Genomic DNA, 27,471 nt, shown 5'->3' with positions numbered 1-27,471 from the left:
CACGTTTAGCTTGTTGGTTGACATTAATTCGAGATAGTTTTTTTTTTTTTTTAATCATAAGTAATACTGAAACTTGATTGTGTGCTGGTGGTAAATTTTAGAAATCCGTCAGAACAGATCACAAAACATTTATGTACAATGATAAAATCAATAAAACAGTTTTGACACGGGTGTACCATTGATGATGCACATTGAATTTCTTAATGACTTTGTGGTTTGCTGCAGATAACTGGCCAATTTCAAGACGAGACAAATGTCGCCATTGGGCTGTCTGATGAATCCAAACTATATAATGAGGAAATGAAAGGAAAGTAGAAAGTGTGGCATGAGGGTGAAATGTGAATGATATAAATGTGACAACATAGAAAACATGAGGATTTGGAAATTAAAAGTGAAGGCATGAGATTAATTGGCTAGTAAGATACATTTATTTTTGAATATATATATATAAATAAATAATATATAAATACATATATATAATTTTGACTATACTGTGTTTGGTTTGAAGGTTTTTCAATTTACAAGCAGATTCATCTTACAAGCATAAGACAAATTGGCCTGCAAAATAAAAATTCATTTTCTTTTTACATCAACTATTAATCTCTAATAATGTTAACTGTACTATTTTTGGTAAAGGGACATTTTAAAGTTTAATTTTACAGTTTATCAGCCAATTTTAAAATACCCACTATCGATGATAATTTGAACTATTCTATGTTTGTGTGCTTTTTGTTTTTACAATTTGCGTTTAAATATCCACTATTAAGAATAATTAAAAAAATACTGTATGTACATTAAAGGGAGATTATAAGTTTTTTTTTTTAATAATTGATTTAAATGTTTAATCTCACACTGTATTTTTTTTTAAAATGTATTGTTAGTATTCACCTGACTCATCAGACTTTAATGCTTCTGTGAGGGTGGCGGTTTTTCCGACAGTCCTGTAAGGCAGCATAAAGCCGCGCCGCAGACAGTGAAGGGTTAAACTGTGTAATAGGATGAATGGATATTGAGGCGAGCAGCATCTGATTACACAGAGACGCCAGTAGGCATCGGAGGGGGGAAGACACTTATTATCTAACAGCCGAAACTGCTTTTCATTCCCCTCCGAAGAAGACGAACATACGTTTTATTTTCCACTTTCACTCAGGAAATACAACTTCACTTTTTAACCGAGAAGAGCAGCGAGCGACGGTCGTCTGGTGGTGAGTTTCTGCCGGAGTCAGAGGGCTTCAGGTCGGATCTTCTCATCGTATAAATGGCCGAGGGGGACCGACGGGTGGCCGCGGAGTAAACTTGCAAGATGTCGCAGTTTGTGGAGGCTTAAAAGAGGACTAACTGCCGTGTTTTTGTTTAACGAAGACACCCGTCTGAGTGTTTATCTGTCAGTCTAAGCGGAGAGCGGCTGCAGGAGGATTCTGGTTTTGGTTTGTTCCTCCAGGTCGGAGCGAAACAGGTAAGAGACCTCACCTGTCTGCAGCCAGCACATGTTGACAGTCTGCGGGCTTGTAATCCTGTTTTATATATTTATATTTATATATTGCTGCTTACGTAACATCAGTACAAACTGAACTGTTTCTTTAGCATCGAGTATCTAAAACTGACACATTGACAGCACCTAAGCTAGCTTACACCTAGCTAAAAGTTCATAGTGCTTTTCCAGATTCCTGTCAACTTATTTGATGTCGCCATGTTGATAACACCTGTGTTAATTTATCATCTCTTTTATTATATAATATTATAACGTTACTCGCTCGAAAGGCAGTATATAATATTTAGTGATAAGTTTATGTTGATGCAGTCACGGTTAAACCCAACAACAGCTAATGTTAGCTCGGGTGTGTTGAGTGCCAACAATTGCTTTCACACCTTGTTCTGTTATCGAAAATGCATTAAAAATGGACTAAATCAAGTATAAAAAACTTAACAGGGATCATTCTCCTGTCCCAAACAGGTTTAGCTCACATTTTAAAGGTGCATTAAGTGATTTTTAACCAGGAGGGGGCAGAAAAACCTAAAACCGAACAGAAGCAGAGCCCCGAGATACCGTTAGCCTATCAAGCTGTTAGGGCTAACATGTTAGCAGACTGTATTTCCAAATCCAGCAGACGGAGCAACTTTATCATTCTTGAGGTCTTTTTTTTTGTTTTGTTTTTACAGCAGACAATTCGTTGTACCATAGTAGGAAAAGCACAAGTGTCGATAACACTAGTAACATAACCAACACCTAATGTTGACTAGCTTTAAAGATGCTGCTGCTAGCTTAGGTTGCTGCTCCAGTCTGTGCCATTAACTTTCTATCATAAACATATGGCAAAAAATTGACTATCAATACTCCCATAAACTATACAAAATTTACAGAGGTAGTCATTCTCCTTTTCCAAATAGTTAAGTAGCTTAAACTGTAAGCTAACGGTAGCTTATTAGGTTGTTATGGCTAATGTGTTGGCCAACAGGGATATTGTCATCACATTATAGTTATGTTTTAGTCCGTCTGCTGAATGTCCAATATTCACTCTCCTTTTAGCTCTGTTTTGGTCTCCACCAACTCCTGAGAAAATATCTGGCTCTTAAGCTGCTGAATGTTTTCTTCACCAGCAAGTCACTAAATTTGTCCGCCGCAGGGTGCTGGGGAGATAGCGTACGACTAGATTGTTTTGTTTTTGTTTATTTGCATTGATACACACACGTCAATGCAAATAAACATACAGCACACAAGGCGACTGTATGAAAATAGGAACATTTGAATAGTCTGAGGAAAACTATGTGGGATTAAAACAAAATAAAGGAATAATACAGTTGTGTGGTGACAGATCCAAGAGGCTTATCGTGTAGCTCCCTTACACATCAAATTTCTGGACTAAAATAAATACAAACAGCAATCATGCAATCATCTGTGCAAGATATAAAAAAAAATGCAGGTCAAAGCTCATGGCTGTTCCTGTTTTGGTAAGTGTGCTGAAACAATAATTAAAGACAGAGGGCTGTGTGGTTTTTAAATGGCTGCAGAGTCACCAAAAATGTGTGTCGCTACAGAATAAGAATGTATTTGCCACTTTTCCTCTTAAAAGTAATGGGAAATATCAGTGACTGTGTCCTCAAGAATCCTACTGATGTGTTTTTCGTTTACCAGCATTTGTCATGTTTTTTGGTTTTGCACAAGTATGGTAACATAATGATGGCAAAAGAGAATAAGTACTCTAGCAAGTAGTCGACACAATACTGAATAAACACTATGCTGAATAACTTTCAACCACTAAAGGTTTCATCAGATGAGGTGATATCCCACCAGCCACTGTACGATCCATGGAGGGGCGGGGCAGGCAGGTAGAAACTTTGCCTCAGCTTCAGGCTTCAAATCCTGTCAGGCAAGTGGAATTTCATGGAAACATGAAATATGCCAATGCTGAACGTTAACTCCCACACAGTCTGTCAGCTCCCCTCTGGTTGGCTCACTTACCTGCTTGTGCTTTTTTAAAAAAATTAAAACTAAAGAAAATGACACCAGAAGTCAAAAACCGAAGAGTGCAGGTCACCTAGGGACAATATAATTATTCTGTTACGTACCTCGCTGCATTTTGTATTTTATAATTTTTTTTAATCACATTTTCAAACAGTTTTTAAAACTCAGCTGATTGGAGTAGAAGCCTTTTTAACAAAACTTCATGTTCAGTTTTGTTCCCCATCAAAATGTTCTACTTTATGATAATCTGTTAGTCAACACTTGTATTAATTATCTTAGTATCTAAAATGACCTTTTAAAGGTGCAAAAACCTTTTACAAAATAGATTTTTATGAAAAAGATCTGGAGGAATAAATGAAATGAAAGTTATTTAAAGATAAAAACAAAGCATAAAGAAACTACAATGAAATTAATTTACTTTATATTTACATTCTGAGAAACGGTATGAAGGGATTGCTTCAATCAGGGCAAAGATGTAGTCTAACTAGTAGTTCATTTTTGCGACCAAAGATTAACCTGCTGATTATTTTCTTGATTAATTGGTTTATAAAACATGTCCAATACAATGTCCTAGAAGCTAAGATGTCGTCTTCAAAGAGCTTGTTTTGTCTCACCGACAGTCCAAAACATATAACAAGAAAAAGCAATAAATCCTCACATTAGAGAAGCTGTCAAATGTTGCTGAAAAAATTAAACTAATTAAATGAAACCACGATTTAATTTATTGATTGACTAATTTATTAATGGACTAATCGTTCCAGCTCTATTTTTAAGAAACCTGCTGTCAGGAACTTTTCGTCAAAGCTGTTTTTTGTCAGAGAATATAAATCCTGGCTTTTCTGTGTTGCATTTTTTTAGACAGCGAGGCTTCACGCAGCCATATTGGAGTCAAATGTGAACAGCAGGCGAAGCAGGTTCTGGGTTAATCTTTGGCAGTATTGCCTGCGACGTGCAACAGATTGTGCCAAGCAAGCATCGCACTCGTAGGCTGCAGAGCTCGGTGCACAGCTAAGGGGAGGTGGCATGGAGGCGGTTCAGGCCCAACATGGCCTCACTGATGTGGATAGAGATGAGCTGGGAGAACAGCTGTGTGTGTGGGAACAAGGCTGAGTTGTCCTTTTCTTTCAGTCTCTGGTCTGCTGTACTCCGCCTCTCTGTGATCTGCTTTCGTTTTGTTTTGTGTCCTCGCCTCGCCTCTTCCAGAGAGCCGTCACTTGGTCTGTTGTCAGTTAGACACAGCGCCCGAGGCTGTCAGACGTTACAGGACTGAGATCACCACATGAGGGGGAGTGTGAAAGATTATTGAAGTGCTAAAGACCCGCAATTACATTTGATTCACAACTTAGAGATGTTAAAGCAAATTAAATGTCACTACTTTGTTTCATGAAAATGAAAAATGTTTTCAATAATGTGATTCTGTAGGGACAATTATAAGTGCTTTCACAGGATATTGACAAGAAGCTTTGGAGAAATTATAGTAAATAATAATAAAGAAAAAAGTGAATGTGAAATGTTCCATGTATGTTACATGTATCTGAAGCACCATGATATGTCTTTGAATGCGATCAGAAGTAATGTAAAGTGATTTGTAGTAAATGCGAAATCACTGTTGTGGTCTTTTTAAGACCTGACACTCCCTTCCCAACTCATTGCCGGAGCAGGTAATTTTAGAGGTGTGAGCTAACTGCTCTGACCTCCTCTTACCGGGGCCGCTGGTCTCTGGCTGTTTCATTAGCCCTCCACTACAGGCTCCATGTGTGGCATTTCACCACGACTCCCAGAATGTGCCACCTTCCAGCCAGCACCGAGCCATATAACGTGCCGCTCGTCCAGCCCCGTCTGAACGCTGCCGGTCTGCAGGGGGATCTAACCGCATGCTGCTCCGCTGTCTAACTAACCTCTCTGTGTTTTCCCTTTGCTGCTGCGGGATTGTCCTCTTTCTGTCTCTCAAGCCCACGGAGACACAGGCTGTCTTCTGTTTGGACATCTGTCCATCTCTGTTTTCGTCTCAGATAAGGTAAGTTCTGCTCTCACTCTGGGCTCTACTCTTCAACAGTGCCTGCATGGTTTTGGTTATTGTGCTATTTCTGTTGCATATTCACTGTTTATAATCGTGCTTATTGTGCTCCTGTCATCTAATAACAGTTCTGTAACATTTAACATGCTGCATTTGTGATTCACAGAATTGCTTTCTGTGTTTTGAACCCAACATTTTGGTTTACAGCGACATCCACACAGCTGTTTCTTTTCTGCACTTGCTACCAACTACATATAATCCTCTCAGTATCTTGATTTGTTGAGGTAGTTGATGGTATCTTTTTGTTCCTTGCAAAGCCAGATGATATCTACATACTTTGAAATGTGATTTCCTAACCAGATATATATCACACCATGAAGTAAGAGGATTAATGAACGACTCGCCACATATCAAAACGTCTGAACGTGTACAACGATTCTAAACTCAGTGTTAAAGATTTAAAAATTAAAGCCCTACTTATTTCCTATTTATTCAGAAGCTGGTTTTGGTGTGTAGTTTAGGAAAATTTGACGTTTCAGTTTGGAAATCAGAAGCAAAAGCAATCACATGTTGTGGGATGTGGTTTTGTGTATTAGGATGGGCTCATGTTGTCTGAGTGAAGACGATCACCTTTCGTGAAATGACACCAATTAGCTGGATCTCTGAAGCTGAATGTCGTGTGATTGATCTTTAAACACAAAGTTAACGGATGACTTTTAATTTCACTCTCTGGCTTTTAATGTATGCAAACAAAAATGAGACCATTTGGGCGTCGTAACCGATCAGATTTAGTTACCAGTGTGATCCATTTTCAGCTCCATGATGGATATTGTCACATTTTTGTGTCACTTTATATTGTTCCTCAATATAGTGTATGTACAGTACGCTGTTGTTTGGTTGTATTGCTGTATTTGACAGCAGTGTGACAACATTTACGCATCTGCGGGCCCTGACGATGTGGATGGACTTCTTCCTTCTTACATTCTTACAGTCTTCACTCTTCACTCGGCATGTGTGTGTTAACTTGGCAGTTGTGTCGACAGCGGGGGCGGGAGAAGCAGTGAGGATCAAGTCCTCCTGTTGGCATTTTAGTGAAGCTTCAGCTTCAGCTAAGCCACACACACTGCAGTGGGTTGTAACATGGAAACAAGGCTAATAAAACAGCTTGTGGGCAAGCTCATCCAAGCAGTGATTCATTTTAAAACTCTACATTTACAACCTGCCTTTTTTTAAAGAGTTGTACTCCTCAGTTGCCATTTTAAGCGACAGATAGTTGTTCATTAAAACAAAGCATGATGGTGGCTTTCAAAGTGACCCATAATGTGGTTTATTTTTGCCAACAGCAATCATCGTTGTGAGCGCGGTGTATCATTTTCTGTCTTTTAAACAGCGAGTCTCTCATTTTGGAGAGCGACACAGCAGCGCTCTGGCATACAGCTGTTTCTCAGGCCAGCTGTTGGCAGAGTAACAGCAGCTGGAGCAAAAAAAGTATCTCAAGACGCTGCTGTTTATAGATGTTTGAAGCCTCCAGGCCCTGATGTGTACCTACATACTCTACTGGAATGCAGTCGTACTGTAGCAGAGGAGCTTATAGACTAGTACTCGTGTAGGCTTCCATGTGCCTGACATGTAGAAGCGTATAGACTGAGCCTGGCTGCAGGGAAACTGTTGGTGTACATTAATCAGATTAATGACCGTGAGTTTTTCCAGTGGCGCTTATGAGGTCTGGACCTGCCTCTCTATCCGTCACTCCCTCCTCCTCCTCATCCCTCCCTCAGCTGATCTCTCCCCTCCTCCTCCTCCTCTTGACTGGCCTGACCCATTTCTCTATAAACCAACAACCAGAATCTCCTTCTGTCTCACAATGACTGTCTCTCTCTCTCTACCATCACCCGCCTCTTTAGCAGGCCTGTATTAGATGCAGATATCTCCGTATTGTATGTTGAATGACATAATTTCATGTCTCTGATGCTCTTTGTGCTTGTGAACTGAGATGTCTGGTTGTTTAAAAACCCCCCAAACAAATAAAACAAATTAAACAAACATGGTGAATATGTTCATTGGCATTTAAGTGACAGAGGACTCCAGCCAATGGTATTGTATTGGCAACAGAAATAGTAGTGTTTGCTGTGGTAGTTTGGATTAAAGATCTAAAGCCGCACCACTGATTTGCAGCTGTAAAGGTCTTAACTTCACAAAATGTTTTTTTGCAAGCAGAACCCTCATGCAAAAACACAGAAACTGCATAGAAAATGTATCTTTGAGCGTCTCTTCTGTACGTTTGAAAGGTTTGTAGCTTGTCTACTTGGATTCACAGCAGTTACAATGGTTTTCACATGGAGACCCAGAGTCATGCAAAAAATAGCATCAAAACTTCAATAGAAACTTCCTTAAACACTCCTGCAGCGTAATATACTTTTCCGATGTTGAACCGTGGGTTCAGTATGTTCCAAACAATCCTTGCTTTGCCAATAATGCACTTAGTGAGTAGTATGTTTTGCTACGTTGTTGAGAATGTTAGCATGCTAACACGCTAGATGGCAAACATGCTAAACATACCAATTCAGCATCAGCATCTTAGCATTGTCATTGTGGACATGTTAGCATGCTGACATTAGCATTTAGCTCAAAGCACTGCGGTGGGTAAGTACAACCTCAGAGCAGATCGCATGGCTGTAGACTCTGTGGTCGCGGTTGTTTGGATCAGTTTACTTTGTCCATGTCGATCTAAGACCGTTTTCTAAGTCAACTCTTACATCTTCTTTAAGCCATTTTCGTATCACTTTTTTGTCGAAAGATGTGTGCAAAGACGAAAGATTACGTCCCCATTTTTAATCGCCTGTCGTCCCCTGTTTAAATCACTGAAACAAATTGGAGACGTGAGCAGCAATCTGGAACCAGGCTAAGTGTTTGATACTCAAAAGGTTGATTTTTGGTTGAGTATTTCTTTTAAACACAGACATGACTGGTGTTTAAGTGTTTGTGGTGCGACGGCCACACCTCAGTACACAAGCACAAAGAGGAGCAGAGGTGTAGGATTCTGTTAAGTAATTTGATATCCGATTTATTCATTTGGCTCTTTCTGCATCTGTATTTTGTGCACACATGTGCTTCTCCTGCTCGACAAACCAGCTCCACATGCCCTTTAAGTAGTGTTTTGTTGCTGCGTTACAGAAACCACATCATAAGATGCTTGTGTGTTGTCGCACTATCAGACCTCCTCCTCCTCTGTCTCTCTGCGCTGCTGTGTCTCTTTAGCTCGTAGGCGTCTGTCTCTGTTTCGCATTTCTTTTCCACACAGAGGTGGTGAACACTTGGCTCATCCCGATCTGAGTTTGTGTTCTGCTGCACTTCTCTCGTCTCATCGTTTATCCGTCACAAGCCTCGCTCTCTCTATTCCACTCGTCCCTCATGGCCTCGTTCCTACCATCACTTTCCCCCTCTTTCAACGGCCCTCCTGTTCTCTGTCGGTCAGGCCTGACAGTCTGCTGCCTAGTTCTGGATCAAGGACCAGTCTTTAGCTTTTAGATGCCTTTAGATGGTTAATGGACTAAATGTAAAAGAAACCAGGGGCCATATTGAAACAAGCAGAATTGTGATGGAAGTTTCCTGAGTATCAGAGATCAGAGAAGCTCCACAGTAAGTTGTTACATGAAAACTGGGCTAATAAAACCGCTTTTGGGCTAGCCGGGCTCTGTCACTAATTAACACGTTATATGTCATTTGGACAATCTGTACCACAACAGAAGTGTACAAACATTATGTAAGAGCCTGCTTCATGTCCCATACATACTCACCTACCCCTGTACCCCACAAAAAACCCTCTCCGCCCTCTGACCATACTGTCTCCAGCAGGTCCCTGACCTCCAGGACGGTCTGAGGGTAGCGTGTGTGTTAAGAGTGTGTGTTGTTACACTGAGGGGATTGAACCCAAGTTCGTGGTCAGTGATCGAGGAATGTAAACGTCCTCAGAGAACACACACACACACATACCATGTGTCTGTGTCTCATGGACTCTCCACATAGACCATCTGTTCATGATGATGCTCCTCAGGCCACCACCCAACAACATTTATTCAAATTTACACATTTACTTTAATCTAACTATCACTTCACTCTTCCTCTGCTCCAGAAAAAAGATAACCCTAACCCTAACCCTCAAATCTAGACATTACATCTTGTAAGCAAACATAAACCAAAATGCAGATCTGTGTGCAGTCTTCTTGTCATGCTATCCCTCAGGATCGCTAGATTATGTAGCCAGAGCCAGATGAGTCATGCCAGTCCAGTAAACTGTGATGGGTATACTTAAACTGTAACTATACACGTCACAGTATATGGGACTGTCGTGACTCAAGACAATTGAGTCTATCATCTACATCGTGTTACTGTATGTGTGAAAATAAGCTCTGTGTTATAACTCATTTTACACAATATTGACATTTTATCAGGCAGAAACAAGACCAGATCTAGCCCCCCTTTGCACGTAACCCATGTCTGATCTGGATTTTTGTACCAAGTAGAGAGGTGGGTCAGTATCAGGATAGTTTACCTTGGCTTGTACACATGCATGTCTTTGCTTTAAATGCAAATACAAGTTTTCTGCTTTAAAATGCTGCAGTAATACAGTATTCAGCTCAGCGTACTGTATCCAGCTAATGAGGTCCGTCTGTCTGTTTCAGTCTAATCCCTTTACTGCAGGCTGTAGTTACCGTGTGACCACTGAGTGCACACACACACATACACATATATTCTCGGTGTGATCTTCCTTCCTAGCAAACAGATGCTGAGTTCTGTGTGTCGGTGTGGGTCTGATAATGGAAGCATTATAAATCTGTTAGACGAAATCCTTGCTGCTCCTCAGCCTTTCTGCAAATACATCAAGAGATTACAGAGCTGCAACAGATCCACCCGAGCAGCTTCAACTGCCACTCTGCTTTTTTCTGTGAAAGGAGCAAAGTCCTGATCACTTAAAATCTGCTGCAGACTTCACTACTTTTTAAGAGAGCTACTAAATTAACAAACCTGTACTCGTGTAAATGTATACATACGATTTACATACATTACATATACATACAACATCTCTCTGTTTCATACTAGCAACGATAACGTAAACAAACATAAAAGTATTAACATAAATGCCCTTTGTGTTGAAATATTTTTGTTTTAATGAGAAAAGAAAGGAGTAAATACTGTAGGTTTTGAGAATCAGGCCTTGTGACACTGGTGTTTGCGTTTGAACGTGGTAGACCATGACGGGGGTTTGCAGCTCTCTGTTGGCTTTTATGGTCAGCGTCTGCGCACCTCCATCAGGTATGGAGGTAATACAAGTGTGAGCAGCCAAACCTACTTGCTTTCAATGAGCCGCACCCAGATACTCACTCACACACACACACACAAACACAATGCTGTCCTGTAGGATATAGGAGCAGTAATTAGCGATCCATGGCAAAGTCAGTTTTCTCATACTCGCTCATGTTCCAGCATGCTGGTGGCAGATACCTTTGCTTCTAGCATACTAGCCATTCACTTGTGAGACACACACACACACACACACACACACACACACACACACACACACACACACACACACACACACACACAATCTCGGTCATCCTTATGTCGCGTCCACCTGTGCTGTACAGTCCATACAGTGTGGAGAGGAAATTAGAGCTCAGCTGTCTGAAGGGGATTAGCTGCAGTGTCTCCTCAGACACAGACACACCTAGAAATACATATTAAACCTCATCTCTTTTATTCAGCCTCGTGTTAGCATGTAGCACAAGTAAGTGCACGCTCCTCCTGCCGCTGGCTGGTGTGCCAGTCTTCTAGTCTTGGCTAACTTTAGAGTTTATGTAGACTCCCTCCCACATTGTTCCCTGCAGAGTTCACCAAGGCTACAGTTGTACACTACATCTAATTTAGCAACGGCCTGCTCCCAGTGCACAGATCTACTGCTGTTATTATGGGAGTCAACTGGTTATTTACAGTGAGGGAGAATGTTGTGGAACACAGGGAGGAGGACAAATAACCGGGAACTTCTCACAGTGTTGTCAAGTCAGGCCTTGTTGTAGAGTTCAATCTCATATGGAAGCTATTCAGGATGCTTTACAGAGTGCTAGAACTGTAAAAATGAAGTTAGAACAAAGTAGTCTACTCTGTTTGACACTTTTCTAATACGTACAGCCCACCTTTGACTGTATAAATTACAGGTATGTTCACATACTCACTTTTATCCAATGTTTACAAGCATTACTGGTGTAAACACTTTGACATTAATAACTGCAATAGAGTATAAATGCAGGTGATCTTCAACATGAATGTATATGTCAAGTTTTGGCTCCCACAAAAGATAATAATGTGAGAAATGTCAAATGTACAAACATTCATCCCCTAAAACATGTATGCACATGTCAATATGATATCAAACACTGGGTGGGGCTTTTATTTACTTCAACTTACAGGAGAACCAGGCCTTTATTTTGAAACAAGCTCTTGTTAGAGACAAGCCTTTATTTAAACCCTTCTTTAATCGTATTTTAGTGAGAAGTCTCCCTGTTTTCTGACCTGCTCTCACTTACTGTGTTAATGTCAAACTTTACACTCAACATGTCCTCCATCTGTTTCACATTAAAAGCCTTGCAGAATTTCAGGGAACAGGACGTTTTTAGTTTCACAAATGGCTATCTTACCATCGAGTGAACAACAGAGTCAATCGATGACTAAAAACTGTATTTGTTGCTGTGAGTTTCACAGAGAATGACATTATTTGATTACAAATAATGTGTGTGTGTGTGTGTGGAAGTTTACGTGCTGAAAAGAGTATTTCACAGATTTATCATTACACTCTTATAACTCATACTGACTCATAATGGACACTTTTGAAAAGATTTAATCAACACTGATGCAGCAGAACCAGAGATATTTTTTTTATTCCATGCATTCTTCTTCCTGGTCAAAACCTGGCGCGTACATTACTTACCCACAATGCAACATGACCACCGACCGTTCGGTCAGAGATTCAGCCGTGTTATGCTAGTAGCGGCTAATGTAGCCTCGAGCCGCTAACCTCAAGCAGTGATGAGGAACAGGCTTCAGAGGTCTGGTGAACTCACTTCTTTCTAACTCCAAACCTTCAGATCTTTTTCATTTTTAACTTCGTAGTCTTCAGCACCAACCGACTGACTCAAGAGACGTCACTTGAGGACATTTATATATAAATACAATATAGCACAGACACTTATAATTTGTTTTTTCCTCCCCGGTGATTATTTAAGTGTCACCTTTTTATTTGATAATTCTCAATATCTGTGAGAAGACTGTTATCTGTGTATTAGTTGAGTTGCAGTTTCTTCCACAGCCTGAAGTTTGCAGACGTTCCAGGAACTCGTTTCTACACCCAGTCGTAGCACAGGGACTAAAATGCAACGCACAAAGCTTCAACTGGCTTTCTTCAAAGTGACTTTTATGGAGACAAGACTTCAGTCGGCTGATCAGTGTCGAGCAGCAGGGTTCTGGTTTATTGCAGACAGAGGAGGACTTGAGTAGTGGCATGTTTTCCTCCCAGGTTGTTGTGTCTGCCACAGGAAGTTGTCTGGCCTTGAAACAAGGTTTTGTCCAATGGGAGAGCAGCATGGAGGAAGTCGATGTATAGAGAAGTCAGGTCACAGTGAACTGTTGACAGGGTTCACCAGCAGATTCACTGCAGAGCTGCACAGCTGAAGAAGTCCTCGCAGGTTGTGTTGGAGTGCTACTGAATTCAAATTCATGTTTATTCTGCAACATCACACAGATGTGCACAGATCTATGAATGTTTTGGTTTAATGACCGCGGCCTATTTCTGGGCATTAACCATCAGAATGCTGTTGGTTATCGTCTATTGAGACGGTGAATTTCTTTGCATTTAGGTAATCTGTAACTTAACTTTAATCCCCTCTATGTAGCATTTATAAGCAGTATTTAAATATCTAATAAATGGTTTATAACACATTATAATGTAGTTGCAAGCAGATATGTGTTAATGAATGTTTGAGTCAATCAATAACTACAATGCAATTAAAATACTTAAAAAAAGCAGCTTTGCAAATGTTGTATGAGGAAGGAGATGCACTTAACACATTTGTTAGAGGTCAAGGATTCTCACACACACACACACACACACACACACACTTCTTGTGAGAAAGACTTTAGAGTTTAAACATAATTTGGTTTGTTTACAAGGAAGCAGCTTTTAAGGTTCAGTACAGGTTCAAGTGATATCTCTCCCTCCTTCTATTTTGGCAGTTTGTGTCTTAGTTTTGGTGAGCATGAAGAGGCAGAGACATTACACAGTTAAAAGTGATGTATCTGTGAGTTATTACCAGAGATGATTCTGTACAAATGTTTGCGCATCTTCTCTCTGATGAATGGGATCCATTGTGGGTGAACTGGAGTGGCTGACACAGATTCCTGCCGATGTGTGCGACAGGGCTTCAGTGTTTGTCGAACGCACACAGTCCAGTTGTGTGTAGAAGGAAAATTGGGCAGTGACGTGGAGAAAACAGCCCTGTGGGCAGCGAGCGGTGAAGACTCTGTAGCTCTCTGTGTCGACTGACGTGGGGCTGCAGTCTGCCAGTGGCTGAAACTGTAGAGCTGCGTACAGTAGAGCAGTGACACTGGAAGGTCACGGGTTTGATGCCCAAAAGTGTCAAATCAATTTTCTTTCATCAGATTCTGTTGTTTAACTGTTCTTATTTAGCCGTCATCACTTTAACTGTGTAAAAGGTGCTATAAGAAATGTGGTTGATAGATGTGTCCTCTCTGGGTTGAGATAACTCTGACTGAATTAACACTAGGTGTTTCACTTGAAACCAGCTGTATGTAATAAATGGTATTCTCTCTCTCTCTCTGCAGTCTTTTCTCTAGCCGCCATCATTCTGTGCTGTAAGGCCGACCCCAAAATGTCTTCCAATGGGGACCTCAGCGACCTGGGCAGCTCTGACAGCTTCTGGGAGGTACACACACACACACACACACACACACACACACACACACACACACACACACACACTCACACTCATGTCTGACATACTTGTTCACACATTAATGGCTGCGTTTACAGTTTCCTCCAAATCGCTTTACAATTTGCCCCTCGTTCACACGCACACTCACACCGATGGCAACGAGCTACCATGGTGCTCACCTGCTAACGCCCTGCTCTGACCATTGGGAGAAATTTGGGGTTCAGTGTCTTTCCCAAGGACACTTGGACATGAACAGAACCACCAACCCTGTGATTAGTGGAAGACCAGCTTTACTTACTGAGCCACAGTCGCCCCGGCTGGCTTTACAAAATCAGTTATTTAACAAACGACAAGCATTATGATCTCTGTACTTATTTGACCAGATCAGATACGGTATGTTGATAAAACCCTAAATATATTTATACTAGGCTATCAGAGCAGCTGAGAGGAGCGGCCGGAGGTTGAAGCAGTCAGATAAGGCAGCGTGTCGGTCTGTGGTGTTTAGATAGAGACACAGACACATAATGAGTCCCTGCTGACTGACTGGCGGCTTCACAGTCTCCCATCTGGAAAAACTACATACCTAACTCCTCTCACTCTGTCTGTCCTCTTTCACTCTCTTCTGTACATCATCACTCGTCCACTAAACATCCTGCCGTGTTCACATGCTAACGCTTTGCCACACTAATATAAGCATGTCGGTAACATGCAGTGAACTGATGTAGAAAATGATTTCACTGCCCTGCTCCAGCTCAGTCTTATTTCTGTCTCCTCAGTCATTGTCTGTGTGTGTTGTTGTGTTCCTCTGCAGCCGGGGAACTACAAAAGGACGGTGAAGCGGATAGACGACGGTCACCGGCTGTGTAATGAGCTGGTCAGCTGCTTCCAGGAGAGAGCAAAGATAGAAAAGAGTTACGCTCTGCAGCTGAGCGATTGGGCCAAGAGGTGGAGGGGCGTCGTGGAGAAAGGTGAGTTGAAAACAGTAATTTGTCCAGTAATTAGCCAGCAGAAAAATGTCTTGGAACAGACAACGTTAATGTTTTAGCATTAACATAAACTCAAAAAATGGCAAAACGCTGATGTATTTACTCAGTTTTAAGTTAAATTGATTTACAGGAAGTGTATTTCAAAGCATTGGCTGAAAAACTCTCTTCGCCACAGTCAAACGAATTGGTCCTTAGAATGAGAGCATGTCTGTGTAATTGACAAACCAACCGAGTAAGACGATTTGGGTTGGTAAGAGAGTATCTCCTCTCCCTCAGGTCCTCAGTACGGTACGCTGGAGAAAGCGTGGCATGCCTTTATGCAGGCGGCCGATCGGCTCAGCGAGCTGCACCTGGACCTGCGGGAGCGGCTGGCAGGCGAGGACAGCGAGAAGATGCGCAACTGGCAGAAGGATGCCTTCCACAAGCAGATGATGGGAGGCTTCAGGGAGACTAAGGATGCAGACGATGGCTTCCGCAAAGCACAGAAACCCTGGGTCCGCAAACTGAAAGAGGTGAGGGGGCGGCTGATGTCAGTGAAGCTGGATTTACGTAGGATTTGGTTTATAGTTATAGCGTCAGATATCACCTCCACAGTGGCTGTTGTTAGTGATCAGACCGTGTCGTGCTTTAAATTCCCAACAGGAACTGTGTTTACAGAGCGACAGCAAGCTACACACATAGATTTCTAGAACTAAATCCAATTAATTTATAATAAAGGTAGGCAGAGGTATAAATCCAGCTTTACACCGCATAAATGTCTGCAGTGAGAGGTCTATTTTCACCTCTTCAGAACTGTTCAGAGTGTTTAAACCAGAACATAAAGATAATACAGTGCTGGACATTTATTGATGACATTACTAGGAGGTGATTGCAAGACAGCTACAACAAATAACATTGAACAAAAGTGTTACACCGGACTCTATTCACTATTTCCATTTTCCTTTCTTTTTTGTGCCCTGCCCAGTATGATAAGTAACTTTGTAACTGGGAAGAGATGATGAATGGAGCCACTTTGCCAGAGTTAATTATATTTGAGAGTGAATCACGTTTCTAATATTAGACTGTTCCAACAAATGAGGAAATGAGACGTGAGCATTTTAAGACAGATAATGAGGTGAGGTGTTTTTAATAGGAGCTGTATTGAATGTGTGTGTGTGTGTGTGTGTGTGTCAAGGTGGAGTCCAGTAAGAAGGGCTACCATCAGGCCAGGAAGGAGGAGTGGACGGCAGTTAACAGGGAAACGCACGCCAAGGCCGACCCGACCAAGTCACAGGAGGAAGTCCGCAAATACTCGACCCGGGCGGAGCGCTGCAACCAGGAGGCCGAGAAAGTACAAAGCGTTCACGCCTACACACACACACACATATATACATATACACACACACAGTCCCATGTGTAGCTCCACTTGTACCAGTCTGGGTGTGTCAGTGAGTCCAGAAAAACATACCTGTGTGTGTGTTTTTGACTTTTAAAACGTGACCAGGCTTGTCTCCTCTGCTCTCTGCTCTGCACAAACCCAACGGCAGAGGAGAAGCTCCAGGTCCCGAAGAGGGAAGTGATCCACCAAAAACAGGGAAATCCTGAGACAAACTCAGGATCAGTCGGTACACAGAGCTGTGTCGGGCAACCAAAGGCTCTTTAACAATGGCAGCCCTAGACAAGGAAATGAAATCCAATATCATGACTCATTTGTACAGTTTGGGGGGGAAATACATGAAAAAGCTCTTAGACTTCACTCACACCAGCAGTCTGTATTCCAGCACGGCCACAAACATTAGAGCTGTTGAACAGCATCCAGGCTTTAATGGTGGAGCAGCTACATGAAATGCATTGTATTTGTCACTGGGTCAGCACAGACTGTTGTTAGCCATAACTTTGTTTAAACAATAAGACTTTTCAGCATTTTCTCTGTTGGATTAGTTTTGAATATCGTAGGGAGGAATAGTACAAGAAGAAGCAGCCACAGACGACAGGCTCTCACTGCAGTTAGTGAGAACCAACATGCTGTCCTGTTGGATGGGAAATCTGATTGTGTTATGGTATGGTTTATTAAAGTAGAGATGAACATGAATGTGTTTTGGAGAAGGCAGCTTTGTTTCAGTGTTTATAAGAAGCACATACGGTGGAAACAATGGATTTAGCAAAATATCCTGGTTAATACTGAGATATTAATTCAACACTATTCAACACCTCTCAGCTGCTCTCAAACCATCACATACAGTAGAAACAGCCTCTCACCAGCAGCTGTCATAGAGTGACACTTGAACTAAGTCTCTCACAGTGAGTACACTGCCCACTAACACAGCAGCCATCAATCCTGATGTTGAATGTTTGAAAACTTGTACAGTAGCTCTGTGTGTGCTCTCTCTGTGTGTGTGTGTCAGGTGAAGGAGCGCTACGTTAAGGCCCTGGACGAGCTAAACCGCTGTAACCCTCGCTACATGGAGGACATGGAGCAGGTGTTCGACCTCACCCAGGAGGCCGAGCGCAAGAGGCTGCGCTTCTTTAAAGAAGTCCTGCTGGACATCCACACACACCTCGACCTGTCCGCCAAAGAAGGGTAGGACACACACACACACACACACACGCACACACGCACATACATGTTAAGAGAAAAGAGGGTGATTAGGTGATTCATGATCCATGACTCAGAACGAAGGCATGCAGAACTGTCACCGTTTAGATGTGTGTGAACGTGTGTGTATGTACACAGGAGTTAATAGAAAACTCCCGGCGTTGTCCATTAACTATTGACCTCTCGTTCTATTTAAACAAGCCACTGTTACCACGGTAACCATGATTGGTGAAGTCCAACAAGATCTCTGTCCAAATATTAAACAAACATGAATCTTTGATTAACTCCGTGAAGAGGAACTTGATGAGAGTCGATGGGAATGCGCTCGTAAAAAAAAAAAAAAGGTCATCCAGTGACTTTGGTTATAGGTTTATTTAAAGGTCGATTTTAGAGCAAAATGGTGTAATCTCCAAAATCCAGAACAGTTCAGATTGATAGCTGAAGTACAGAGAGACGGTTCAGGTTCCTGCCTCGGCCCGATTAATAAAAGACCACCTGCCCTCCTACAGTGACTGTGGTCCAAACCCAAATTCTCAGACTCACAAAGTTCTCACAAACTTTAGTTTATGGAGTCTCATTACCTGAAGTGAATTACCATGCAGGAGGGTGTACATGAGCAGTTGAAAGGGCCATATATGCATTTAAACAGTGTTTGGTCATTGTAATCATTCCTCCTTTTTTAACTCGATTCCAATGTAAATATGTTGAAACTTTGAGCTGAAGCTAACATGAGGCTCAACAGCCACATGAAGTGCTATCAAAGTTATGTTCTTTTAGGAACCAAATTCCCTCTCTTACTAACTCAGACATCTGAAGCCTCGTTTTAGCTGCAGCTGAACTTTAGGACGACTTGATTGAAAGACTTGATTTTGTCCTCCATCACTTACTTTGAAATCGCATTAGGAAGGGAACTCTTTACGGACAGTGAGGACAGGAGGAATGATCACAGAGACATAAGGACATTACTGTTTTTAAAATGTCTACTTGTGACCACTAGTCACAGGCTGCATGTGTTATTGAGAGTGAGATTTTCTCTCAAAATGAGACAAGAAAAATACTATATTTTATAGTTTTCCTCCGGTGTGTCGGTTATTTACCTGCAGCTCCTGCGAAGGTTGAATATAGTTGAATTCCTTCATATCGTCTCAGAGTGTAAACAAACCAGCACAGAGCTGATAACGCCTACTAGGAAATATGCACATACAATAGGCTTATCTGGAATTCCACCTTAAAATGGAGGCTTTAGGCTTTTAAAGGCCCATCCCCCAGAATACACAGAGAAGCCAGGAACCTGTAAATATCTGCTGTAAATATAACATACAGTACATTTACTGTAATTCTGCCAGGTTCAGAAAATGCCAGATTTTGTAAAAGATTTTATTGAAGGCCTCATATCATGCCTTACTTTATCTTCAAATGAATAAGTGTAATGTGAAAGGGGTCACACATAGAGACGAACTCACAGAGAACTATCACCCGACCTTGCAGCCCCCCCCCCCCCCTCAGCTCTATGGAGCTTTTAACATCTTTCAGGTTGAGGTTTGGGTTTGTAAACAAGAGGGATTAGAAAAGTCATCATGACGAACGTCGCAGGACACAAAATCAGTGCTACTACTGTTAAGAGACACCTGTCGTCACACTGTGACAATTAAACTCTCTAATGACAGAACTTAAAGGAGGAGGAGGAGGAGGAGCGTGAAGATGTGATGATTGACAGTCACTTTGTCCAATAGGTTTAAAAGCCTGTACCGGGACCTGGGTCAGACCATCCAAGCAGCCAATGACGCCGAAGATCTCAGATGGTGGAGGAACACCCACGGACCGGGCATGAGCATGAACTGGCCACAGTTTGAGGTTTGGACGGACAGACGGGGACACACACACACACACAAACACACACACACACACACACACACACACACACACACACACACACACACACACACAATCTCTATTTCAATTCACACTGGACTATTTATATAACTTCATTCATTTTTTTTATTCGAACAAGAAAACAAGAGTATTGTGCAGGACTGCAGTAGTTATTCTGTGTGTGTGTGTGTGAGAGACAGACTGAATATTAAACAGGCTTCCAGTGAAAGCCTTGTTGTGTGACTGAGACCTCTGAGTGGGGTCAGGAATGTCTGAATACACACACACACGCACACACATTGATGCAGGATTATTTACTTGTCGGTGGAAACGTACAGCTCTGCAGGCCGAGCCACTGAGGACAAACGCATGTTTACAATCAGATTCTGAAGAAGCAGAAGTTCAAATGATTGTTTCTTCACAGAGTTTAAAGGAAAAGTTATCTCATGTAGGATATATCTCAAAATGCAGGAGTGATACCACTCTCATGCTACAGCCAGCAGCTGCTTAGCTTAGCTTAGCTTAGCTTAGCATAGCATAGCATAAAGACTGGAAAAGGGGGGGAAACAGTTAGCCTGTCTCTGTCTCCAGGTAACAAAGTCAGAATATCAACATTAATCAACAATCATTAATTAACACGTTATATCTCGTTTGTTTAAACTGTACAAAAAACAAACTGTAAAAACAAATTAACAGAAGAGGTTTTGTGAATTCAGCCTGAGGATGATGATGATATAACTGATTGTGATCAGTTACACGCAGGTATTTCCACACCCTCTTCTCTCTCTGTGATTCACAATGAAGGAATCGTTGTATCGTCCTATTTTCTGTCTGTGAAAAGATCTGCGGACCCAATTGTCAAGTCATAATACAGATACAATCATCTGGATTCCTGCCTCCCACCCTCCACTTTTATTTGTGGCAGCTACACACTGACTGTGTGTGTGTGTGTGTATGTGTGTGTTTGTATGTGTGTACTGTTCCAGACCTGGATCCTCGAATTTCAAACCATACAAAAGAGTTGACATGCAATACTCAAAAATGCAGTAATCGGACTACAGAAAGTAAATGAGAATCACTCTTCAGATGACTAAAGGTGTCCTGAGCAGAGTGTTACTCCCTTAGTAAAGATTATTTTGGCCATGTTCAAACAAAGCACATCAGTTCACAACTGCAATGTGAAACATGTGAAAACCAAAATGAATGATTCACATATTCAGCTGTGTCTTTATCTGTGGATATATAGAAAAGTACTGCATCTCATTTATATCAATGCACAAACTACAGCCTCCAAAATTACAACAACAACAACTCTGAAACAATTCTAACCAAAACTGAACATTATGGTTCTTGATAGTTTAATACAACAAATCCTGCAATAAATCCCTCTGAGTGTATTTTGACCTCTAACCTGACGGGAGTCATGTCATACACTGTGATGTAGTTGTAAGCAGATATAAAGATATTTTTAAGTGTTTATTAATGTGCAGTATTTGTCAACAATTGTAACTTATCAGACTTTATATTGTACTATATCATCCTTCATTATCTGTTTATACAGCAGCCTCTACTTATGGATGTTATAGCTGTTAATAAATACTTTAATAAACTCTCACATCTGCTTACAACTACATTATAGTGTGTTATAAAGCATTTATTAAAACTTTATATACTGCGTATGAATGCTGAATAGAGGGGTTTAATGTAAAGTGTTACCATTTTGGGTTCCAGTGTAATTAAGACTGGCAGCTGAGGCCTGGTCAGCATGAAAATTGTACTTACAGAAATTCAGTTTAACAGCTTAAAGGATAATTCAGCTGTTTTTGTCATGAAGTCTGGTGACAGTCAGGTGAGCATTTGGTTTCAGACTAATGTACAGTATAGAGATCAGGAGGTAAGTATGTTAAGAGTGTGATTTTCTTCAGGTTTTAAGGAGATCAGTGTGAACTTTCAGTGTAGTGAACGGTGAGAGTTGTTGCTGTAATGACAAAGCGAACACGATTCAGCTTCACTGTTTTGTTTTTTTTCCCAAATTGAAAAATAAGGGGAGAGAGAGAGATGTTGGCAGGAAGAAATAGATCTCTTGTGTCCTCTGAGGAATCTCCTGGCGTTCCCACAGCGCTGCTAACACGCAGACAGAGCGCCATTGTCCTAATACACACACACACACACACACACACAGACACAGTTGTAGTGCTGTACTTGCAAGGACTTCCTGTTGACTATATTCATTCATAACTCCAACCTGAACTCCTCTGCTACATTCATACCTTCAAAATGTTAAGACTTTTTGAAGAGTGAGGAGCAGTGAAATGTCCTCTGTTATCCTTATTTCTGAGAGGCTGTGCATGTGTGGTGTTATTCCTGCATCTGTGAGGACATTTGGTTCATACACACACACACACACAACTCCTGCAGTGCTGATGGTTTGGAGGTTGTTCTGTGCTCCACTGAGACTGTAAATACCAGTAACTGTATCCCCAGCCGCCGACTTCTATCAGCACCCTGTTATTATGGCCACAGTGTGTCTGTGCGTGTGTTTGTTTTGTCTGGGTGTGATCCGATCAGACTCCATTGATTATCTACCACCGGGAGAGAGCGTTCATTAGCTGGCCACTAAGACAAAAGGGCGCGTTTACTTTTGGTTTTTGAGACAAGAATGGCTAAGGTAAGGCGAAATGTAAAGTTCATTTAGTTCCTTTTGAATCGTTGGAGTTTTGTTTGGGATTTATTTGTGTTTTTGTTTTGTTTTCATCATATTAAACAAGTTGGACGTTGATTATCACTTTCCAATAATAACTTTACACAGATTTTATTATTTTCTAGAATGGAAAATCCTGATCATATATCCTCTGAATGGAATATAAATACCAGAGAACTCATTAAAATGTAATGAATTTCACAACTGAACCGTTCGTGCGGTCTGTACAGACTTTTCACTCTTATCCTTATATCTCTGTACGAAGTAATACTAGACTCATAAAGGCCTCAAGTGCAGATTTTCTGCTCAAGTTTAAACATTTTCAACTCGTGCAGCCGCGTCTTCACATCAGTTTGCAGTGCCAGGGCAAATTTGTCTTTTTATTGACTTGCAATCGCGTTGTGTCTAAAATTTAGTAAATCCGAATTTTCTGAATTTTAAAGCGATGACTTCTGGTCGTACCAGACCATGTGAGGCTGTAGCAGCAAAACTCCCGACAGAATTGAATTGAGCAATGTCGCGTTTTGTTGCTTATGAATTTAACTTTTCATCTGTAATAGGGGGAATGTGTTATTTCAGAACTGTGTTTCTGTGTGCAGGAGTGGACTCCGGAGGCGAGTCGCTCCATCAGCAGGAAGGTGCGAGGTGGACACTCTGAGGAGAACGTGGTCACCCTCACCAACATCGTCTCCTCAGGTGGAGGTGACGTCCCGCCGAGTCCCATCACCCTGGACACCGGCAGGTAGGAGGACACCTCCACGTCCGCTGCAGACGAACTACAAACAGTCATTACTACAGTGTTTCATTGTAGGACTGGGTTCAGCGCCTGGTTTTATTATTATTATCCACCAAAGTATAAAACTGAGCTAGTTGTGTGTTGTGTGTGTGTGAGTTATAGACTTCTTACGCCCCTATATCAATACGTTTCCTCAACAGCAAAAGACTTTTGTCACTCACTCTACTTCTTTATCTAATCCCATCACTTCAGTGGCTAAATATTTAATAAATGAGTGTTGTACTTTTAGTTTGTCATTTTTTAACGGCCAAAATGATATTGCTTTTCCCTTTGAAGGTATTAAACATGCTTTAAGAGTCAGTTAATTTGCAGTCAAAGACTTTACAGACAGCCTGAGCTTAATTGATATATTGATTAGCACACGACTTTGTGTCCTAGATCACTCCTTCGTTCACTCGTTTACTCTTCGCTGCAGAATAAACATTCAGTAGTGCGATAAAAAGTATTGCATTGTGTGATTTCTGTACATTTTTATGTTAACTTAAGGCTGCAGCCAAATGCAGTTGAGGGAATATGTGATTGTAGCTGCAACTTTATTTAAGTTTTTAGTATATTTTGTGTTTTAAAAAGAATAAAATAAATCTAATGAAATAAAGTATCAACACGTTTATTGTTGAGTAATTTTTCACTATTAAGTGTGTTCACATGCGCACTAGTATCCTGGTTATGATCCGGTTATGTGTTGCACATGTAAACACCATATCCTGGTTTTGAGAAACCTTGTCCTGGAGTACTCCGATAGAAACCAAGATACTGTGGCATGTAAACCCCTCATCCAGGTTTCAGAACAGCCTCTGTAGGTGCAGAATACAGTGACTGAAATGGTGAGAAATCAAGATTCAGGTGCCAATGAAACGGTGGAAATATCTGACTCTCTGCCACCCGTCTCCTCTCTCGTCTCTCAGGGTGAAAGATTATTCGTCAGACTGGTCAGACGAGGAAAGTCCTAAGAAGGTGCTGGCAGAGAACGGCGTGGGGGAGGCGGAGGACGAGGAGGATCAGGTAGAGGGGGTGCGAGTCCGAGCGCTCTATGATTACACGGGCCAGGAGGCCGATGAGCTCAGCTTTAACGCAGGTATTAACACCTACTAATGCTTATAGAGGGGAGGCATCACGGGGGGGAGGGTTCATCTTTGGTTTGATTGATTTGGTTTTAGTTTTACGAGTGCTGTCGCTTCATGAAATGAGCAAAACAGACAGTAAAAACAATGAAAACGTTCAGCTGCATTAAAACCAAAGGACGAAACCTACAGCAGAACCTTTTTTGTCTAAAAGGGCTGAAAGTTTTCTTGATGAAACTCGATGCTCGACTGTAAGCGTTAGCGTTTGATGTTGTGCAGAAGCAGAGAAGGTTGTAGTAAGCTATTTATTAGGTCTATTATCTCAAGATCGCAACTTAATCATAAAATACAGTCTGCCCCCACTCCACGTAACACTGTACCTCATAATGAAATTCAGTGTCAAAAACAAGTGCAAACATTATAGGACCCTTAAAAGAACATCAGTATTTATTGAACTACTTTTCACCCGAGAAACTATTTTTATTAATTACTATTAGTATTTTGTTTATAATATTAAACCCCCCCAAAGGGATATTAGCCTAAAGACATTTATCAGAATTAAATAAGAAAATGAAATCTGACATAATCCTTTTATATCAACTTTGCACATTTTTATGAAGTTACAGTTTTCATGAATATAAGAACATATGAAGACGTAGATGATGCTCGAAAAAAGTTTATATTTCAGAGCCTGAAAATGTCAAAAAGTACAAGAGTTGGTTTTTTTTCCTCTTTGTTCACCTGTGGTGCCTCGTCTTAACACATTTACACACACACACTCATGTCAAACACATTGTTTCAGACATGAGTACAGACAAATGCAGTAAGACTGTAATTTAGTGGGGACACACCCATAAAACACACCTATTACATCTTCCTCAGTCTGCATGTCCGTCTCTGCTGTGACCCGTTGAGCTGGTCGCCGTAAGTTCATGAGTCACAGAAACATCTCAGCTTTTGTGAAATGACTCAATGAATACGAGTAAAACTTAGTTCTGTATCTGCTGCTGCTTCACTTGAATAATGTAACTTTATATTATTTTTGAACAAGCTGGAATGAAATCTGCTTCCTCGTTGGTTCGTCCGTGTTGACAACGCGAGAGCTGTGTGTTTCTGCTGCACGTCACTGCATGAGGTGTGCAGCTGTGACAGATGTGAAGTGTGAGCAGCTTGACATCGTCTCCGACTGCTGATGAGTTCTGTTTGGAAATAAAAGCATTTTGAGTCCCAAATACGTGCGAAACCAGGAACAGGTGGTCAGAGGATTGATGCTTTTATTTTGATGGGATAACATGCTGCTCTACTTTGCTCTTTTAGTTGAAAATGAAAAACTCAGCTGAGTTAAATACTTAACTCGTCTCACCCAAGAACTCTAAAACTATTCTTGTTGGAAATAAAACCCTTTCTGAGAGGTTTTATCTCCTGATCTGATTTGAATATCAAGAATGCTAATTGTTTGTTTCATCCCAACACGAGGGATTATCGTACAATAATCCGATTTCACACTTTAATCTTTCACTCGACTGTCAGGTAAGTCAAGTAAAGTCACCTTTATGTAAAGAGGACTTTAAATACAACACAGTTGATCTGAAGTGCTTAAAAGTGATGAACAAATGAAACGCAGTTTGGTGAAAATATGAAAATATACGTCTGTTACAGTTTATTAATGTGATTTGTTGTTTGATGAATCACTGTCATTAGATATGCAGTATTAGCTGTAGAGACATGTAGTATTTACAGTCAAACACTGTAATCAAATGACCTTTATGCAGACTTGTCACCAAACATTTACACAACCAGCAACAAAGAGTCATATTAGCCACTGCCTGCTGTTTGGGGCTGAGCAGGCAGCATACAGGTGCAGTGGATAGTGCAGTGGATAGTACAGGTGCAGTGGATAGTGCAGGTACAGGTACCGTGGACTTATCAGAACTGCCTCCTCTGTGCGAGTTGCGTGTTAAACACACAGAGGAGGATGTGTGTGTGTGTGTGGGGGGGGGGGGGTTAGAGGGACACCAAGTTAATGGGAGCTGATGGGTTAATGGGAGCTGATGGGTTAGTGGAACCTGATAGTACCACAGAGGGAGAGACCTTAGTTTGGAAAAGCTTAGCCAAGCTCAGCTCAGCTCTGCTTAGCTTGAACCAGGACCAGATCACTGATGAAGTTGGACAGGTGGCCTCTTCTCCTCCAGTGTTGATTATCTTCATCATGAATGAGTGCTCCCCCCCCCCCCCCTCCCCTTGTCTCAGTGTAAACGCAGTGCTTTTAATTTAACATCTGTGACCGTGAAGTGACTCTCCGCCGTGTTCCTTCCAGGCGAGGAGCTGCTGAAGCTGGGAGAGGAGGACGAGCAGGGCTGGTGTAAAGGACAGCTGAGCAGCGGCCAGGTCGGCCTCTACCCCGCCAACTACGTCCAGGCCGTTGCTTCCTGATGGCCCGCCCTCTCTGGTCGCCCAGCCAATGGTACAGCTCCACTCAAGATGCCAGGACCAATCACAAGCTACTAGTGCTGACATGTAGACAGTTTTTGGTTACTGACTGAAACTCGTCATAGAGTTTGTTTTGTTTTTTTCTTCTGTTGTTTGAGCTTCGTTTTTTGAAAACCAGCCACTTGTTGTGAAAGACTGTTTACTCAGCGTGAGGTCAACGACATTGTTGTTTAAAAGAAGCTTTCCAGGCAAAGAGAAGTCTCTGGAGGCCTGCCAACATGAGCAGACACTGTAGGAAAACATGGACGGAAGTTCTGAGACGTCGCCATTCGATTTCTGACGGGACTTTTTTTTATCAAACTATGGATTTTTGTTTTCTGCTCGCCGCCATCATTTTTGGTTACTAGAGTCTGAAAATCCACATTCAATGAAAGAAGACAACGCCAACCACCACGGTTGATTGGCTGAAATACTTGTCAATCAAACACACCCCAAAACATGCTTCTTTTTAAAGAAATAGTTGACAATTTGGGAGATATGCTTAGTCGCTTTCTTTGCAGCCAATCAG

The 27,471-nt window shown here is 41.5% G+C and overlaps 1 protein-coding gene across 1 annotated transcript; it reads left to right on the top strand.

Moving 5' to 3' along the window:
- The first annotated feature begins 1,065 nt into the window (after positions 1–1,065).
- pacsin3 (protein kinase C and casein kinase substrate in neurons 3) lies at positions 1,066–27,471 on the top strand. The gene is made up of 10 exons (XM_070931176.1): positions 1,066–1,456; positions 14,373–14,473; positions 15,294–15,450; positions 15,745–15,980; positions 16,643–16,798; positions 17,853–18,028; positions 19,777–19,897; positions 23,216–23,358; positions 24,318–24,487; positions 26,791–27,471. Exons 2-10 carry the CDS (start codon positions 14,420–14,422, stop codon positions 26,904–26,906), a joined length of 1,329 nt encoding a protein of 442 aa, XP_070787277.1. The 5' UTR covers positions 1,066–1,456; positions 14,373–14,419; the 3' UTR covers positions 26,907–27,471.

This window comes from Enoplosus armatus, chromosome 1 (genome assembly GCF_043641665.1).
Source record: "Enoplosus armatus isolate fEnoArm2 chromosome 1, fEnoArm2.hap1, whole genome shotgun sequence".
Taxonomy (NCBI): Eukaryota; Metazoa; Chordata; class Actinopteri; order Centrarchiformes; family Enoplosidae; genus Enoplosus; species Enoplosus armatus.
This window is presented reverse-complemented; position numbering and strand designations above follow the sequence as displayed.